General features: G+C 40.8%; 1 protein-coding gene across 6 annotated transcripts; it reads left to right on the top strand.

Annotated features, from left to right (window-relative positions):
• The first annotated feature begins 198 nt into the window (after window positions 1–198).
• On the top strand, window positions 199–20332 carry ciita (class II, major histocompatibility complex, transactivator). 6 transcript variants are annotated; one of them, XM_027285629.1, is made up of 24 exons: window positions 199–1460; window positions 8128–8190; window positions 8888–8953; window positions 9558–9593; window positions 9712–9768; window positions 11433–11537; window positions 11681–11746; window positions 12364–12412; window positions 12904–12909; window positions 13347–13546; window positions 13876–13926; window positions 14121–14237; window positions 14334–14393; window positions 14507–14715; window positions 14859–16192; window positions 16337–16873; window positions 17461–17640; window positions 17747–17818; window positions 17906–17986; window positions 18090–18173; window positions 18290–18373; window positions 18479–18562; window positions 18995–19115; window positions 19152–19281. In XM_027285629.1, exons 1-23 carry the CDS (start codon window positions 245–247, stop codon window positions 19080–19082), a joined length of 4845 nt encoding a protein of 1614 aa, XP_027141430.1. In that variant the 5' UTR covers window positions 199–244; the 3' UTR covers window positions 19083–19115; window positions 19152–19281. The 6 variants fall into 6 exon arrangements, with proteins under 6 accessions (XP_027141430.1, XP_019130474.2, XP_019130473.2 ...); XM_019274929.2 differs by lacking the exon at window positions 19152–19281 and adding an exon at window positions 19297–20332 and having other exon boundaries at window positions 204–1460; window positions 8891–8953; window positions 18995–19078; XM_019274928.2 differs by lacking the exon at window positions 19152–19281 and adding an exon at window positions 19297–20332 and having other exon boundaries at window positions 204–1460; window positions 18995–19078.
• Window positions 20333–20736: the final 404 nt, after the last annotated feature.

The following is a 20736-nucleotide window of genomic DNA, read 5'->3' as shown; positions in this document are numbered from 1 at the left end:
GGCAGCATTAATGCTCAATAAACAGGAGTGGGTTTGTGTAAGTGTAATGTGACCACACCTCCTAATAATGACATCTCGAGTGAAGTTTCTCTCACATACATTAAAATCTTCAGCAAACAATCCCACCCCCCTCCCTTCCAACCACACAAACACCTCCCTCCTTTAATGAGAACGCCTCCGAAGCAAAAGCATTGTGTTCCTTCACAAAATCAAACTCAATCATATCTGCTATGAGCTGTCTCGCATGGTGGACATCAATGTCTGGGGAGCGAATATCATCACCATGACTCAGTTCAAGGAGGTTCTGGACGGGGTGCGGCTGGCTCTGACTTCAGCACCTGTTGCCGAGATCCATTCTCTGCTGGAGAGTTTGGTGGAAGAGCGGATCATCTCGGAGGCCTACAGCAATAGCCTGACTTTGCACGGACTTACCAGGGGGATGACACCTGAGCGAGTTCGCAAGGAATCAGCATGTAAACCAGGATCTGATCAGATGTATTCTCCCGGATCAACCACCCACCGGCACTTCAACCAAGGTCAACTCACTCAGGTGTGCCAAGAATCTGTTGTTGATGAACATAACAGTGCATGGTCCACCAGCCCACCAGTGATGGATCAACACCACCTGAATCACCGGCTCTGTTCTACGCCGCTGATATGTGAATACCAAAGCAGTCTAGGATTAGATGACGAAATAACAGAACTGCTGAGAAGTGCAAAATCAATGCAGAAGCAAGTAAGTGATAATGAAAGAGCAAATAAGGGGAATTCAGAGGATGAGAAGGAGTGGTTAGAGCAGGTAGAGGAGGCGGCTAGGAGGATAGCCGTGCCTCTGTGGCAACACTGGGACAGAGGACAGATGATGTTGCTCCCCCTGGTTTCTTCTATGACTGCTGGGTGTGAAAACACAGTGACGGATAGTGGAGCACAATGCAATGGGTTGAACATGGATGAGGAAACAGAACTTGCCATTGCTTGTAGGACACTAAATCTGTATTCTGACAGCTTTAACTGCATCGACACAGGACTTGCGTTGCCAAACTTCACACTGGATAAAGAAGAAGCCGATGACACACCAAAAGGTCTCTCTTTCCCTACATATGAGAGTGTGTTGACCATGGGATTGAACACGGATCATTTGGATGTTGCAGGAGCAGCAAGAAATGGCTCGCCTGTTGAGGCCTGTGCAGCAACAGACACGAACAACAACACATGGATGACGGACAAAACAACAGACACGAGTGAGGACCTGCTCAGTTTGATGGGAGACACAGTACTGTATGGCTCTCCAGGATTTACAGATGACAATGCACATTTATTTTCTTCTTGTACACTAAATGACATTTGCGGCAACACACAAGATAACTCATTATATTCCAACACGGACGATGGAGAAAATGTTTTCTGGGCTCCTTACGGTACAAAAACGTGCAGCACTGATGCAGTGGATTCACAATGGGGTGAGTTTCCACTCAATCATCACTCTTTGTCTCTTTGTGTTCTGTTCTTCTACATGATCTGTCTGAGGTTATAGAAATACATCAAAGCCTTTATTGTTGTACAGGCATCAACATCACCGTAGCACCTGAAAGAACCTTCTTTCACTGGCAGGGATCTCCAGGTGCTTTCCATTTTCCTTTTGGTGCTTTCAATCAAATATCAAAAAGTGAAAGTCTGCTTCATAAGCTAGATGGAAAAATCCTTGCATCGTCATATGACCATGGTATTTTTGGCTATTGTTTGGAACGGGTGTGGTAGTTAGGGTGTGCCTTACTTTCAGTTTCATTTTGAGTTATTCCCAATGCATATACATGCAAAGAATGTGGGAGCAAAGAGGTGGAGAAAGCATTTGGATCATAGTATTAGCAGTAGGAGTGAAAGTACTAATACTGCTAATACTAAATACTACTAATACTAAAAAACAAAAACTCTGTTAAGTCAAAGTCTTTCATTATAAAACATGTTGCATATGTGTGATTGGTCCCAATGCAAAAACTTGTTTTGGGTACCTTAGAATGAGCCCTTTATATCTACAGAGGGTGCAGGGTCCTCTTACATGCAGTCTGCCATGTTTCTACAGTAGCCCAGAAAGGACAAACCAAACACTGGCTCGAGACAGGGCTTTTCACAAGTTACCTTGCCAGTGTAATTCCTCCTACAAACTTAAAGGGGAAATGTGCAATCTGCACCAATGTGCAGCCTCATTGTGATATCAGTGTAAATAACATGAAGGTTTGTCAGAGGGTAAGATTGTTTGGCTGAAAAGATTCAATCTCTGTGAAGATTAGCATGATAGGGCCTAATTACGAGGGCAGAGCTTGGTATTTAGACTTGTTTAGTTTATGTTGCCACGGCATCCAAATCACAGCTCAATTAAGGCGTCACATTACGGAGACCTGCATTGATTCCTCTGCCCCCTCTCTTTGTCTGCGCTTTCTCACACTTCCTTACATCTTACTCATTTCCAGTACTAGCTGTGTGTTCCTACACCCATTGTTTTTAAAAGAAAAAGTTTAAAAAGTCACACCTTTGTATCACTCAGTGAACCAATGGACATGGTATGTCGTGGCATGGTGCATAATCTGATAACAGGTAGAGCAGGTGCTTTCCAGTATAAAACTCCCCATGTTTCCTTGTTGAAACTGTGTGTGTGTGTGTGGTTGTGGTATGAGGGGCTAATAGTGCATTAGTGCATAGTGCACCCATCATCCAGCCTATCCCAGCTGACTTTGGGCAAGTCGCCAGCTCATTGCAGGGCACACAGAGACAAACAACCACTCACACAGGTGACCCATGCCACATAATATTTGGAATACAAACCATCACAGCTGAAGGCACCTTGCTGGGAGAAAAGTGATCTAAAAGCAAAAGATGAACATGCAGTCAGAGCAGGTCATTTCTATCCAGGTGTATTCTGGATAGGAAAGAAAGAAGACGTTAGACATACAGGAAAATGGTGGAAAAGAGGGGAAGTGACATGAGTTAATAATAATATAATAATAATGATAATATCCTTACATAACCAAGATTTATTAAAAATCTAAACATCTGCCAGGAACATGCATAAAAAGGGGGCTTTTGAGTCAGGTCCTCACATCCAAAGGGAGGTTATTTACAGTTTATTTAGGCTCAAACCGAAACTACAGTTAATTCGCCATTGGTTGTGCTTGTTTTGTGCTACTGCCAGTGCAACAAAGTGAAAGTAAAGTTATTCTCAGAGCGTGATGGTACAGTATAGTGCGCACTCATACTGTAGGTCATCCGGGGACATATACGATTAATGTACTTACCACAGGTGGAGATTTATCGCGAAATATCCAGCAGGACCAGAGCATCCTCCAGTGAGGTCGTCCCGGCAGGTAAAAATGTGATCCTGGTTCTGATGTTGGTGGTTTGGGCGCGTTTATCCAAAGTGCGCAAGCATGGATAGGAAAAGATGTCGGGGTGGGGGGCTCTGCCCTCATATGTTTTTCTAATTATTTAAGCTACCTTGTAATGATTTTATGTTAGTTTGCTTATTATGTACAGTTTCCATTATTTTCATCGTTTGGTATTCAACATTGAAGTGTATTTTTTTTTTTAAATGCATCATTTTGTGCGCAATTTTCTGCATTTAAATCACCTTATTTATGCCCAAAAACGCATAATATCACTTTGATTGCGCGGACTGCATGTTTATTGTGTTTGTGATTTATGTACATTTAGAAAAAGAATTCAGCCATTACGAGCCGAGTACACTCCACCCACCCCACCCCCCCATGCGTAAAATGGTGCATCAAGACTGAATCTAGGGTGATCTCATTTTATTGTTGTCAGGGGATGCTGTGGGGATTGTAGGGACTTTCGGGGGGTAAAAAAGAAAGTGATTCAATTACACTGCATTGTCAAACCCAAACAGACGCATGCACAATAGGTAGCGTCGACGCGCGTACAGTGGGAGTGCGTGTGGCAGCAACATAAACTTTCAGTCTGATTCAAATTGAGCAACTTTTAAAACTTTTTTTAATGATGAACTTATTGTGACAGAGCATTCAACATGGTGCTGTAATTATGTTGTGTAGTTAATGTTTATCAAAGCTCAGGCATTTTTTTTGGGTGTGTTATAAGGCGGCAAATCATCTCATTGTTATTTCTTTTGTAATGTACTAAAAATAGTGTGAGAAACTGTTGTATTAACTTAACCTTTAACCTATAACACATGTGCAGACAATAATCTTGGTGTAACAGGAAAAAAACTATTGTAGGTCAGAGATAAGTTTTTCTCTCTGTTGTCTGGCTTACTGTAATCTGACCTGAGATGGCCAAAGGGGTCAGCAGTAGCTCCTGGCTTGGGAACTAGAGGGTGGCCATATTTCAAGTCCAGCATGGACCAAAATAGTAGCTGGAGAGGTGCCTGTTCACCTCCTGAGCAAGGTACCAAACCCCTAACTGCTCCCAGGGCACCACTTCATGGCTGCCCATCACTCCACCACATCTCCACGTTTGCATGTGTATGAACTCTTTGTGTGTCTCTATATGTGTAAATACTTGTAAAATGTGTATTTGGGGCTTTGAAGAGAGGGTGAGGAGGCATTCCAGAGGGAACCAAACATGCGGCTGACGGTCACTCTACTTCGTGATGTCCCCTTACCTTATCAGCAGCACCCACATTTTGATGGTTTCTTACTAAGATACTTCAGTTTGAGATATAATGACCCCAGAAAAGAGAGAAAGGTTGGCAGGAAAATCCCCCCAAAGGTCACCTGACATCAGAAACCGCAAGTTGATGTGACATCCTGCGTGGTCTTCAAAGGAGCTAGTCAACGTTGCTTCTGAATAGAGGTTGTACACTTGACTTTGCACTGCCGCTCTTTGATGGCAAGCCAGCAGGTGTGTTGTCATTGTAGAGCGAGACAAATTCTCCATACAAAGTTAACAACCTTATCTTTATAATTTATTTTGCTATTAACCATTTAGGATCCACAGTACAAACCAATCCCCACAGCATATCTTAGATGCTTTAGTGTTGCAATTGTCCTGGTGTCCCCCGTTTTTGTAGCAAACACCATAAAATTAGTTTACTGCGATCAATAGGTCAAGCCGATAGTGGATTACCCTCTGCTGCATCATAAGCTATCTACTTTAAACAGTCTTGTATTTACATCCAGTAAATATTTTAATTTCAAACTGCTCATTACAGTTTGAATATTACCCACGTTCGAATGGATGTTCAGGTTTGTGAGTAACAACATTCATATCCAGACACTCAAAGGTAAAAGTGGCATGTGGTTAGCACCTTGGCATCGGCATTATCTCGAACTTTCATTTACAAAACACACTAATGATATCGGGTCCCATGTTGAGCTTGGCTTTGATGTTAAAGTTAAACTGATGGAGAGAAAGAAGGAGGAAAAATACTTCATGTTTGCATTATTTAACTTACAGGATGTGTCCAGGATGAGACAGACAGACTGATGGTGGTCTAAATCAGGGACAGCCTATCTTTAAAATAATCTGCATCAAGATTATTGATGTATAGTGACAGCCCACTTTTATCACCCGTTTCAGAGTTAGAAATTATGTAAAAACATAAGAAGTATGCACTTCTCCATGTATTATGTCCGTATTGTGAACATGATGAATTGTTTATTGTAGGTTGCATGTAAAGTTTGTTCCCATTCAAATAGTGTAGCTATACCTCTAGCTGATGCTAGATCACGAATACAAAATCAACCAACCATTCCAGTTTCCTTTCTTCGTAGCTTTCCTTGTCAGTGCTGATTTGAATACCAAATTTAGCCATTGTTTCATGTCAGTCTTGCTTGTGTGGTGTATTCTGGCACACATGTAGACATTGTAACTGAAAATGAAAAGATTAAACAACAACATAATGGTACCAGTAGGATTTGTAGCATGATTGGCACAACCTCTTCCTTCTTTTCCATCATCATCGGTTCCTCTGCTTCCCCCCCCGACCTTCCTGAATAGCTACTTTTATATTCCTTTATATTGTATTTGTATTATTGTTGCTTTTTGGCATTTTATATCTTGATTCAATAGGGCCACTAAAGAGAAAGTAGTTGCTGAACTAGACAGTTTATGGCAGGTGTAATCTTGATCATGTTGTGGTGATTCAAACCACCCCGAATTCTGTAGACCTGATGTAGAGCAGAGAGATATTGAGTTTAAAGAAGACAAAGACAAATAGTCCAGTTTCACCTGTTGCAAGAGGGAGAACACAGCTCTCAGTTCTTACAGACCCCGCGATCTGCACACCTTCACGCCCTGCTGAGTTCTGAGCTCTCTCTGGCTCCAGCTAGTTTTATTAAATCACACAAACGGTTACATATTTGTTATTATCTTCATACAGGGTAGTCTGCTGGGTGCAGCCGTTGTCCTTGGGTACACTCTGTGCCTAGATTCAGATGCCTTGTAACAGTTTCTAGTTGCGCTCACACACATACCTCAGGCGTGGGATTGCACTCAGACACAAACTGTAATCTGCAAAAACACTCTGCTGGTTATACAACATTCTTAAAAGCAATAGTTCAACATAATCACACAGTTTAATATTCTTAAATGATTATTAGGCACTTCAGATAATATAATCCACAATAGTAAGATGTTCTGTGTCTGCTTTCAGTTCTAACAAAGGGGAGTCTCCTATTTCTCTGCTTATCTGCTCGTCTCTCTCTCTGTGTGTAGGCCTTGAACCTGCAACTCCTGCAAAACACTTATACTAGTTACACAACACTCAAAAGCAATATTCTCTGTGTGACCTTATACTTACCCAGATACATTTAACACACGTCTATTTTAATTCAAACATTATTATACATTCCCACAATCACAAAACAAGCAAGCATCAGCACGATGCTGCACACTCTGTTTACATCTTCTGTGCACAGTCGTGCACGGTCTTCCTGTGTTACTTAGAAGGGCCCCTCTTTTCCACAGTGCCTGTATGAACTTCATTCATAGGCACCAAAAATGTACCTGATCAAAAACTAGCTGCTAATGTAAAAAAAAAGGAGACATGAGTGCATGTGTGAATAAAATAAAGTGAATTAAATTCAGTGAATACATAAGTACATTAAATGCATTATAATGGGGTGGGGGTGGGGGGGTACTGTTTAATGTCCATTAACATGACCAACATTGCAGTAAGTCCTATATACAAAACTATATGCGCTATTTCTGCGTCTCTGAAGGACAAACCAATAAACACACATCAAATCCTGACCACACTCACCTCACAGACAGGAAACATGTACACACATGCACTCTACCTCAACACAAGCTAGAGAAAGTGAAACTGTTTTCATTTTGTTGGTGAGTATATTAAAAATCACATTTTTGGCATCAAAAATGTGATTTTTTATTTTTTATTTGCTAAGCTGACATCTTAAAGCAACATTATGTTAGTTATGAATGTGATTTAGCATTCCCAAGTTTATCATACTGCTGTGGTCAATAAGGACAGCTGTACACGTGCATTTGTTATGATTGCATTATTTATGATTGAAAACTAGTGAGTCCACAACACGAACATAGCAACATGTCCTAACATAAGTTATCAGAAGCTACAGTATTGCAGCTGTTTATTTATTGAAGAAACTGAGAGATGAGGTGGAGCAGCCAGAGGACGTAACATCTTCGTAAAATTTTCACCCAAATCAGTGAAATAGATGCACAGAGGGGAGTTATTATAAGGTGTAATAGCTGGTGGCAGGAATGACTTCCTGTAGCGGTCCTTTTTGAAATGGAGCTACAAGATTCAACATTTGCAACATCTTGCTGCACAAATTAAAGGACCCGAGCTTCCTCAAGAAGTCTGCTCTGTCCCTTCAAGTGCTTAGCTGGTGGTGTGTGACGGTCATTTAAGATGTTACGCACTACAGACAAAGTTACATAGTGCGAGAACATCAACAATCATGTTGTAGCCTCTTGTTTTATAGTAGAAAAGTTACACAATGTTGCTTAAGAAAATCTTTGGCTTTGATAACGTGGTCGCTGGTTGTTTTTTCTCACCTCATGATCAGCAGCTGGACTTTTACTAGGAATAAATAGTATAACTACAATTGGATGAAGTTAAAATTACCCCTATAATGACATTAATTACAGCATTTTATGTGTGTGTGTTATCAGGTGCCAACATGCAGCAAGTGGATGAAGACCCATTCATGTGTCCTGGCTTTGGAGAATTACCAGGTTAGTCTTCTTTGAGTTTAAACAACATGTGTAGACTGTGTAAGGCAAAATGGTTCTACATGAATGAACACACTGATGATGTGAAAGGCGACTGTAGTTTGCTTCATGGAAACCAGACATGTGACTCAAGTCATTTGGTTCTCAAGTCTCAAGCAAATCAGTTTTTTATGAACAAATCAAGTCAAGTCACCAATCCCCTCCCCTAGGTCTGCAGAACCAGCTGTATCCTGACAAGGTATTAGTATCTGTTATAGTACGCATATTGATCTAACCTGTTCAAAAAGGAGAGCAGTTTAATTAATTTGTACAATGAAAAATAAATGTGTTCCTGTAACTGATCCATCAGGTGGTGTTGTGAGGCGCGTGACCTCAACAGTACCCGACATTATGTAAATGTTGATCTTTGAACATGCCTTTCCTAATATAGCACAGTTTGCATTGCAAAGCATTGTCGTCATAGATCGTTCATTTCACCGCAACCTGTTTAATTTTTCTGTGCCACATTGTGAACGCGCTTTTAAATGAAATAGGACAACGGCAAAAAAAATGCGTTGTGGTTGCAGTCATACCCGCTACTGCTAATCATGCACACAGGTAAAGACGTTGCAATCAGGTCAATCCAGTGCTCAGTCAAACGTGATGCTTTCGGTCCTCATACATAAATATCATTTTTCTTCACTTCATTTTTGTGTGTTAGCAGGTGGCAAGATGCAGGAATTGGATCAGGTCCTGTTTAACTACCCTGAGTTTGACAGTCTACTAGGTGAGTATTGTTTGAGTTTGAATTGGGCGGGTAACTGGGAAAATATCTGGTGACTGGTTAAGCCTGTATATGATATGAAATCTCAGTAGACTAAGATGTGTGCTGCCTTTGTCCCGTGTTAACTAACAAATGCAGAACTTGCCAGAACTTGCTAAGACCAGAGATACTGAAAAGTTATAGAAGTTATAGAGTAATCACAACTACTTTGCAACTTTGCCTTTTGTACTACACACATTCATTCTGACAGTTTTAGATGAATATCTGAGTATGTTTCAGGAACAACAAAGTAGGCCAGATTTCCTGTAAGACTCTTGATGAGGGCTCCTCCTGTTCTCCTCTGAACTGGGACGTTTTCCACTGTTGTAGCTTCCTGTTTTGATATATGCAGCTGGTGCTGGTAGATCTGATAGTCCATTGCATACTATAACTAATATATTATAAATATCATAACTAAGACTTGAATTTAGAAAAGTAGCCACAGAAACACATACGAACCTTCAATGTATGGCCAATGAATTGGAATAGTTCATTGGAAAACATGAATATAAATTGGAATGCAAGCTGTTGTTGTTTTGTCTGATAATTCTCATTATTTGTGTTTTAGATCTATGCTTAGGTGAAGATTGCCTCAAGACAATAGGTAAGTGACAAAAACCTCTGCACACATATTCATTAATTAACAGTATACCGTGTGTAATAACGCAACAATAATAAAGGTGATCTATTGCTTAATTCTCCCTGTGCATATTCTTATCTAGATCCAGATGTGCTCCTTGGCGACCCATGGTTTAACTGTGAGGAGGAACTCACCTGCAGTAAGGATCTCCACTTTTCATTTTGCAGCTGCTGACAACAGACAGCCAATAAAGGAGAAAAATAATAGGGCTAAAACTTTAAAACAGACATGTTCATACACAACGGACATGAATAATATACACACACACTGAAACATATAGATCAGCGGTACTCAATAGGCGCCCGCCGGCAACCTATTTGTGGCCCACGAACTGTTATTTCTTCACTATGGGTTTTGGTTGGGTCAGCACATGTATATTGGGACTTCCATGCCAACGATACACAGACAGTCTGTTACTGGGTCGCACTGCAGTTCGCATTTTGACACTTTGCTAGCCTAGGAGCCTAGATTGCACGAGAAAAAAAGATTGCACGAAAATGGCGTGTTCCAAGTGAAAACAGTGAAAATCGGCAATTCAAAGAAGAATGGACTGAAAACTGCATTCCTCCCTCCAACCAGCACAAGACCCATCTGCTTAATATGCCAGGAGACTATAGCTGTGATGAAGATATCCAATTTGAAACGGCATTATGAGACAAAGCATAGGAATTTTGAAGAGACATTTTCCTCAAAATTTAAAGTGTAAGAACAACAGGATTCTTGTCACATCTATGACACAACAACAAAAAGCAACAAAGTGCTCACTTAGTGGATTTTGGGGAAACACAAGATTTGTATTTGAGTACCTATGATATGGATTAAGAACGTTTATTAGTTAGATCAATTGGCCCTAACCAATTTGGCCCCCTAGGCAAGATTTAAGGTGGTGCCTCCCTTGCATCGCAGCACTGCCAATTTACATACAAACACACAAGATATATATATAGACTACACAGAGTATTAGATTTAATTACCCCCAAAATAAAAACTAAACAAGAGGTGGAGGTGACAGCATGATCGCTTGATGTTGCTGAAGTGGAGATAACAGGTTTAACAGGTTTAACACTATGAAGACGCCTTTAGACAATATGAACTGTAACACAACAAACAACCAGCCTTGCAACTCTAATATATGGATGACGGATGTGAACTCCTGCTGAACAGATCTAATCTTTACAAATGAATCTGAGAAATGTAAGGCGGGAGAAGTTACCTACATTATTATTTTCCATAACAGCTGTTAGGCCTCTCCGTAACATTAACTGACGTTAAAACAAGCTTACGCTGTTTATTGAGATGGACAAATGGATGGACGGCGTCCTTAGCATAGGGCCGGCACTGAGTTAGATACAATGTGTTACTCATATTCATCCACAAGCTATGATTGACCCCAAACATTCTTTTTGTCAATGTATGACTTTTTGGTAAATAAAAGAAACATCCATCCATTTTCTGTAACCACTTATCCTTATCACGGTTGTGGGGGCATGTCTTTGGACTGTGAGAGGAAGTGGGAGAGAACCCATTCAGACATGGAGATAACAAGCAAATGCAAAATTCAGTACTTTTATACATATTGGGTTAGTAGAAGGTTAGTAGGAAAGTGGACAACAATGAAATATAGCCAATGCCACCAAGGCTAAAGGGTTAAGAAAGTTCAGCCTCATCCTGTGTGTCATTTCCTTTTTCTTCAAGACGTTTGGAGAAACATGCTTCACTGCCAAGATTTTCAGTTCAGTACTGAAATTTATGAGAATAACAACCATGTCTGGTTACTTTTGCTTCCTCTTTCATGCACTTCAGGTGACATTCCCATGCCAACAGAGTTACCCAGCCCAGACAGCAACCAGCAGGGACAAGAGGACAAACTAACGGGCGAAATAAATAACAGAAGGAAAAGAACCAGAGGTAGATAACCAGAACCTACTACCAGAACCTGATCGCCTCTGTCATACACAACTTTATAATATTTCAGCTTCAGTCTGAACTCATGCATCTGGTTAACTTTGTTTGTGCAGCAGGTTTACATGTTCTATATTTTTCCATTTCAGCTTCACGTTCAAAACAGTGCACTAATGAGAACACGCCATCTGGGCCAAAAAGGCAAAGAACAGCAGGTGACCTACTCGGACTGTTTTGGTTTGATCTGTTGAACTATTTGGCACCAAATGTGTGAAATATATAATCTATCCATAGCTAATGTTTTATCCTGCAGAGAGTCCAGGTGCACGTAATAACCAATTTTTCACCTCAGCCTTGAATAACTATGAAAATGAAACTTTATAACATTTTGGAATATGTATTATGTATAAAATGTATTTATTGTGTTACTGTTTTATAGTTTGTAGTTATGAAGCTCAAATTTGCCAAAACGGCGATATTGTCCTTTAAACAGCACTTTCCCTTAAAGGTGCACAGATGCACATAACAAGCTTCATAGAAAGGTTGTTCCAAAGAACCACTCATTCACATTTTGGTCTAAATATAGTGCTCAGAATGAGGTTCTTTTCTGGCTTACTGGGCTAAAATTGACCCAATGTGGTGCCAATATATCCATGATGCTTAACGTTGGATTAATGGATTAAAATGAGCCTTCTGTTAGGTGGTTTTCTAAGTGGTCCTTGGTAAAATTAATGAAGTATTGTGTCAGTATTGCTATATTGGCCCCATACTTGCCAAATTTTTACCCAGTGCTTTTGAGTTTGTTGTAATGTCGGTTCTTCAACTTTTGCAGGTCGACCAAAACCCAAAGAGCGACAGGCTGAGCCAGTTATCAGCCAACGTAAGTTTCCGAGGTTCCTGCTGTGAATTGATTCCTAGGGGAACATATAGACACTATAGGTTTCTTTTAAAAAACATTTAAAGTAAGGTAATAACAAAAATGTATTTGTGTCAGTGGTAAGAACAGTAGTTCAGGTTATGGACATTAAAGGGGCTGGAGGAAAGTAACGATGAAGGTTGTGTCAGTGCTACTGCAGGCAAAACAGACAGGTGTAACGTGAGCACATCAGATTTGTTTACGGACAAGAAAAAGAGATGTTTGTTAGCTGTGCTTGACTTGGTTCCTTCATGGCAATAGAAAACAAGAATGAAACAGGAAGTTTTGTTTTTTTGGCCTTTTTAAGCTTTATTTGATAGACAGCTGAAGAGTGACAGGAATGTGGGGAGAGAGAGATGGGGAATGACGTACAGCAAAGGGCCACAGGTTGGATTCGAACCCTGGGCCGCTGTAGCAAGGACTGAGCCTTTGTGTGCATGGGATGGATGCTCTGTCAACTGAGCTAACCACCACCAAGAAACAGGAAGTTTAATTTTGAAGTCGTGAGAAAATAGTTCATACTGATGAGCAAAAAGAAGAAGCCTCGCCTCACTTGACTTCCACCAGATTAGCTTTTTAGATAACCGAGTACAGTTAAAAGAACCATAAACTAAATAAAAACCTGCTGTTGATAGTTTATAGTACACTGTTGTAAGCCATGTGTAGTCTTCAACTGTTGTCGATGAGCTATGTTTTTCAAATCTACAAAAATCTCTCATTCAAGGCATCAAATCTTAGACGATAAATCCCCTTACTATGTTATCGGGAAGTAAACTATCAGCTTGATTTTTTTTTTCCTTGCCATACTTTTCATTTCCTTGTTGATATGTTCAAGGTTAACAAAACGTGGGGCCAGAGAACAATAAGGTTGTTTCTTTTTTTTTCTTTTCTTTTTTTTCTTCAGGATCAGAGCCAAGTCCAGCAGAGGGAGCGAGCCTGCCCACCACTCCACAAAGAATCTTTCATCTTCCTCCCTCCATTCAGTTTATTACCATTCCAGAGACTACAGGATATAAGGTTGTTCAGACACTGAGGCTCTCACCTCCGGTTATTGGCCTCCCACTCCCCAATTCAGCTGCTTCACCTACTTATATATTCGGTGAGTAAAGTATCCGCTTACATTGGGTTGCAAATGCTACATATCTGGATGTAAAATAATTGCAACTGAACATTTCAGTCATAGTTCATTTGAATCCTTTGCTGCCTTTGGAGTAAATAAGCATGTTGACTACTAGCATGGGACTATTTTGTTTCTGTCCATTTCATTTATGTTTTATTTGTTAAATGTGTGTTAAATGAGTCTTTTATTGTGTCATGCCTTCTCTGCGGCATGTAAAACACTTGCCCACAGCCTTGCTGGTTCACATACGTCTGTTTATTATGCATATATATCAACTGGACATACTCTAATCTCTGATTCTGATATAGTTCCTGCTCCCTCACCATCCTGCAAACGTCAAATGCCTCCCCTCTCCCCAGGTGAGTCAAAAACACTTCTTGGATGTGCATGCATGTATGTTTGTTTGCTGACTCTACTTCATGTACATGTATGCAGAGGTTCCACATTTACAGTTTTGGTTCTCCTTTTTTAACATGCAACATGGCGATCACTTTCTAGAAACTACTGCACATGTCAATGCAGGCTCTTAATTTTTCTCTCCTTGTGTTTGTAGTGGACGGTGCAGTAGTGCCAGTTCAAGCCAGCTCATCCCCACCAGGATCTCTGTCAGACACTGCTAGCAAAGCCATGTCTCCCCCCCTTTGTACCTCACCCGTCTCCCCCAGCAATGGTGAGTATTAGTAAATCTCACTTCTTGCTCCATGTGCAGAAAGGATCCTGTAGAGTTATTGCCATGTTACAAATATCATGACACGTTGCATTTCAGTGATGTCTGCATGTAAGGAATCGCCTCTTCCTCAGTCTCCCACTGTCCCTGATATTCCACGTAAGTTACCAGATGCTTTTTCTCCTCCTTTCTGTTTTGATATAATTTCCTGAAAGTACAAATCATGCACTGTGGAATAGCAGTTTGGTATTTATCTGTGTTTGTTTTTGCAGAAGCGGTAAAGGACTACATACAGGAAGCCAAAGCACGTATGTGTCAGGATTTGGAGGCAAATCTTAGCCTGACCTCTCATCACGTCGATGTGCAAGTGAGCCAGAGAGACATAGTTCGCACTGCAAAACCCACAAACAAAGTCCTGGACAAAGAGCTAGTTATTATGGGAGATACAGATCGGCAAAAGAGCTTGTTGCGACCAAGCCAGGTAAGTTTAACTTTGAATGCATTGAAAAACAGTTATCATCATAACATAACATGAACATTTTTTAACATACTATAAAGCTAGACATTTTGATTAGTTTATATGAGTAGTGTGTCTCATATAAATGTTTATCTTTTTCCATTTAGATCTTCGAAGGCTCAAATGGAGACAAACTCAAACGCTACATATTGCTACTTGGCAATGCTGGCATGGGAAAGACTACCCTGATCAGGAAGCTGTGTCTTGACTGGTCCAGAGACTGCATTCCGCAGTTTGACTTTGTCTTCCTATTAGACGGCAAAGCACTCACATTAACAGAGTCGACCTTTAGCCTTCAGTCCCTCCTATTAAACGTCTCCTCCTTTGTTCCTCCCTGTTTGGATCCAGAGGCAGTGTTCGCTCAAATCCTTGCAGCCCCTAAGCGTGTGCTCATCATTTTTGATGGGTTTGATGAGTTGCGTGACTATGAATCTCTACTCCAAACTCAAGAAAAAGACTTGACGACATCATTGCAGAGAGACAGCAAAGCACAGACATACACAGTAAGACAGTTATACTCTGCCATCCTTCAGAGGATCCTCCTTCCAGGTTGCACTCTTTTACTTTCTACCAGACCAAAAGGTACTGCCAGCCAGCTACTCCGGCGGACGGACAGCTTTTTGGAGATGTGTGGCTTCACCCCGACAGACATAGAGACATATCTGTCCCAGTACGTCACAGATCCTGCCCTCAGAGCATCTGCTTTGGACTGCCTAAAAAACTGCAGCTACCTACATCTCCTGTGCTGGAACCCTGGACTATGTCAGTTGGTCTGCTGGCTTTTACAAGAGTCCAAAGGTTTGGAGGTCCTACCGAGAACTTTAACCGGGCTCTGCCATCAAGTGCTTCGTCTGAAAATGGAAATGGACAGTAAAACCACACACTCAGAGGCTGAACCTCAAACGGAAATACCCGTGCAATCTGGAGAAGAGACCCAGACACAAATCTCAAGTAGTTCTAAAGTGAAGAGGTGTCAAAGAAATACTCGGACAAAGTCCAGTTCACAGGTTCACACTCGTCCCCAAAGAGCAAGGAGGACCAAAAAACAGGAGAAAGAGGAAGATGAAGTGGACCAAGAGGAGATGGAGAGTGGTAGTGAGGAAGTAGATAGAACACAGCAGAGAGAGTTGCTGTCCCAGCTGAGTTCTTTGGCCTGGGAGTGTGTCAAAGCAAACTCCTCCATCCTCCCGACAGGGCGGCTCACATCTGCCAAACTCAAGGAATTTGGCTACAGGACAGGGCTTTTTACCTCCTACCACCTGAGGAGGCAAGTTGTCTCCAGTGGTGAGACAAAGGGAGGAGGAAGAGGGGACAAAGAGGACATTAGAAGAGAAGTGAAAGAAGACAGTGGAAACGCCTATGCTGGCGATGACAACATCATGTTGTGGGCCAACCCTTTTCTTCAGAGTTACTTGGCAGGGGTCCATTTGTCTTTGTCAAGGTAAAAGTCACTTGATTTATCAGAAGAAAATAGTTCCTCTGTCCTTTATCCTAAAATGAATAAATGGTTGATTCATCCTAGCCTCACTTCTAGTTCCCTGGTGTCTTGGTTTCCTTAATTCTTTCTCATTTCCTGTTTCCCCAGGACTGTTTCAGATCGCACCTTCCTTCAGACCCTTCCTTTCCAGTCAGGTCCAAAGGCACGTCGGCGTCCTCAAAGGGAAGAGCTTGAGCTCACTCAACGATTTGCAGTCGGGCTTCTTTTCCACGACAGGAGAGAGCTGAAGAGGCTTCACTCACACACAGCGACTGCCTTTAGAGACATGGTGGTCGGCAAGCAGGCTTTAGTAACAAAGCACCTTGAAGGTCTTTTGTACGGTGACCTAAGCCCTGCCCAGGTCCTGGAGGCTTGTCACTATGTTTATGAGGCAAGTTCAACACATGGTGATGGTAGCAGAGACAGTGGCAGCACAGAGCTAGTTGGTCACCTGGCATCAAATCTCCCAGAAGTCCTCACATTTCGTGGAGTTCCACTAAACCCAGCGGACGTTTTCGCTGTGCAGAACGTTCTTGAAAGGGGTGGAACTGAGGGTAGAAGTTTTTGTTTGGATCTGGAGGATTCTGGGATACAGATCTCTGGACTCAGAGCTTTGGTGGGACTCAACAACCTGAATACATACAGGTACACAATCCACATTTCAAAGAGCTGCTTGGTATCAATTGAGTTTGTTCACCCCTCTCCTAGACAGTGATTGGCCAATCATACCGTAGCAACACTATAAAAAGCAGGCCAGTTCTGCCAAGCTCTGGATATCTCCACATTCTGATCTTTATGGCACTGTAGTATGGTGGTGTGTTTTTGTGAACTTGCCAAACCACAACAGTAAATTAATTGTCTAATTGCTTTCATGTATTTGTTTTTATGTCAGGCTAACTTGTCTACTTACTTCCAAGGCCAAAAAGTCAGTAATTAACTAACTTTGTGACGTCCTAATAAAGAAAAGAAAAGGCCCGTTCTTGACTAGAACATCTAATGTGTAGTATTTCCCCCACTGTGTGGAAGCTAATCCTGGATATTGTCAGAATCAAGGCCAATGTTAGCTTGCTCTTTATTACTTTGTTACTCTTTATTTGATTTAGGGAGGTTTACACTCCAGCTATCTCAGCCAGTGTTACCAAACATTGACTAGTCCTCATTCTTAAAGCCTTTATTCTCACAACAGAGATAAACCTTGTTTTCGAGTGTGTCAACTCTTGGGTGTCTTTTAGGGCATGCATTGCTGATGTCATCTCCTTATGGGAGCAGCTGGAGCAAGGTGATGACGAAGGACTCCGACAACGGGCGGTATCCAAACTCAAGATTCACCCCCTAAAAGCCACACAGATGTGTCACATAGAGCACCTGGCAAAGCTGGTCAACATCCATACGCAAAAGAGGCTGTCAGACAGGTAATAATACCAGACATTCTTTCAGATTCACTCAGTTCAAGGTTACTTTGCAACATACCAATTATATGTGTCTGCTTGCTGAACTGTGTGTTGTGTTTACTTGTAGTCCCAGCCAATTAGATTCCATCTTGGCAGAGGGAGTACCAGCTGTCAAAGAGCTGCACAAGCTGGAGTTTGAGTGAGTAGCTCTGCCATTGGAATTATGATGATGATGATAACAACAATGATGATGATGATGATAATGGCATTATCTTTCCCCCTATAGGCTTGGTCCAGAGAATGGTCCCCTTGCTCTCCCAATGCTGTGGGAACTCCTGCCAGGCCTACACAACCTACAGCACTTAGAGTAAGTATACACACCTTTACATCTTGTTATCACTCAGTGGATCAATCTCTGTTTATACTTGTTTCTAGAGTCTGACAGTAGCTTTCTCGTTCTCCTCCTTTAGTCTAGAGAATAGTAAGATAGGGGACAAAGGAGCAGAGAAGTTGGCTGATGCTTTAGTCTCACTCTGTTTCCTGGAGGTACTCAAGTAAGTACAAAACGTTCTTAATCCTTTCACTGGTTGTGTTTAAATTTACATAACAAATCATCAAAAAAGTAAGATTTGTATGAGGGTTTAACTAAATGTTTCCTTCTGGTTTCTAGTCTGTCACAGAATTGCATAGGAAACGAGGGGGTGAAAAAACTGGCAACCACGCTGAAGGGTCTGCCCAAACTGCACTGTTTAAGGTATATAATGTATTTATAACTACATTATATAGTTAACACCCAAACTGTGACACAGTAAACCGACACATTTTCACTTCCCCTTTCCTCCCCTTTGTTTTTTTCCAGCCTTTACAGTAATGTGATTTCTGACGAAGGGGCAGAGAGTTTAGCAGATGTCCTGCCACATGTGGCTTCCCTCACTGATCTTGAGTAAGACTTCATATATTTCCATATATTTTTTTCTTTTCATTAGAATGTTTTCTGTGTATTTATGCCTGCTGTGATAACATGTTGCACTCACCTGACCCTATATATACCCCAGCATGAAATATCTTACATAATACCTGTCTGTTTATTTGATTAATGAGAAAATATACTGTGTTATCAGTATTTTGTGCTATATAACATTTGGACCACAGACAGACAAATCACACACACACACACACACACACACACACACACACACACACACACACACACACACACACACACACACACACACATATAAAAAGAGGAACCAGTGAAATGTTGATCAGCTGATGTATTGGTTTACGGTGACTAATACGTTGATAAATGTGTTTTACGCTGATTTGTCACTATCAGTAGTACACATTGAAAGTGTAAACTGTTTCTGTTTGACAGCGTGAAGTATAACAAGCTCACAGATGTTGGAGCACAGAGCCTGGGAGTCAGTCTGAGAAACTGTAAAAGAATGAAAACTTTGAGGTGAGAAAGCCTCGTTTGCACCTGCGACTTGTGTGTGTGTGTGTGTGTGTGTGTGTGTGTGTGCATGCGCGTTTGTGTGTGTTGTATGGCAACGATTAGCCTCATATCCTGTCCACGTTTTTTTTGGAAAGATGCTCTACAACCAAAACGAGCCATTGTTTTGAATTTCCTTCCCTGATATGTCATGTTGCTCTCTTTTCCCCATCATCTCGTTGCAGGATGTGGAACCAGTGTATTCCATACGGAGTGTTCGAGAGACTTCAGCAACAGGACAATCGGATTCTTTGCCATTAAAAATAAGAATCCTCTCAATACAAAGCTATGAGCTTTTTTTTTCTCATGCATATGTTTACACTACACAATGCATTATCTGAAGCATGTATGCTTGACCTACATCGGTTAACAAGAAGCAAAGAGAGAGTGAGCACTAAAACAAAACAAACTGTATTCCTCTGTTTGGCAGCTTGATTTCAAAGATTCCAGGCAGGGCTACAAGGAAGTAATAAATCCTTCAGAGCCATGCAGGGTGTGTGTGTGTGTGTGTGTAAAGACGTGTGGTTTTGTTTGATAGAAATTCAAGAAGCATATTTGCACTATGATATTTCTCATGATGCTGGCTAGTTTTTATACTCTGTGCCATTCTTAGATTTTGTTCCTGTTTTTTTTTTTTTTCGCAAACAGTATTTTTGTGTGTTCTTCTTTTCTACATGAGCTGTACATTATAGATGGATTAAAAATTGTCCTGCACTTTAATGTAAACAAAATCATTTTCAACTGGTTTGTGCCGTCATTTCCCGTGTTCTTTTGAATTCATTGGTGTATTATGAACTACTTTTCACTTCCTTCTCAACAGGTTTCTGTTCTGTATTTTGATAAACACTGACCTTTAACAAGGTGATGGTGTGTGTGATTGCATAGTCCATTGCATTATTTTACTTGCTTTAATCGGAATTTTTCTGACTGTACAGAGCGGGGGACACTTTCTCGAATTTTGACGTAATGGTAAAATAAGTGGGAGTACATAAAGTACTATACTATAAATATTCTTGATCTTGACTATTCTCTTTCTAATCTGTAAAGTTATGGAAATGTAATACTAAATCACTTGAGTGCTGCTTTAAAAGTAAAAAAAAATAAACGTCAGGTCAAGTAAGAACTCAATCAGATAATCACTGGCAAACCTCTGAGCCGCTACCCACATCATGACATTTGTTTATCAATTAAAATCAGTCTGTTTGTTTGACTTCAAAACTCTGCTGCTCTTCAACTGTTTCATTTTTGGCATTTTGTCAAGTGCATCATAGATGTGGAACGCTTAAGACGAACACTTAGAAATAGCTACATCTAGAATTTATTTATTTATTGTGGCTGTGTAATTCATTTTAGGAAGTAGGAAGAAAACAAGCCACAGTTTCTGTGTTCGCTAGTGCCCCCAGGCGCTCGATACAGTATTAATTTGATATAATTCATTTATCAATATCAGTGATTTGAATTACAATTACAGTCTCTAATTTAATATATAAAAATAGAATGTTGTTGTGTAAATAGATCATGCAGTACTTGAATATCCATAAAAATAAAATAAGTTTCTGTGTTTTACTGTGTTATATAAGATAATACCAGGGTGAAGTCTTGGAATACTTCATGGCCGCGTCACA

The sequence above is a fragment of the Larimichthys crocea genome, chromosome XII, assembly GCF_000972845.2.
Source record: "Larimichthys crocea isolate SSNF chromosome XII, L_crocea_2.0, whole genome shotgun sequence".
Taxonomy (NCBI): domain Eukaryota; kingdom Metazoa; phylum Chordata; class Actinopteri; family Sciaenidae; genus Larimichthys; species Larimichthys crocea.
The sequence above is the reverse complement of the archived record's forward strand: the minus strand, read 5'-3'. Positions and strand labels throughout refer to the sequence as shown.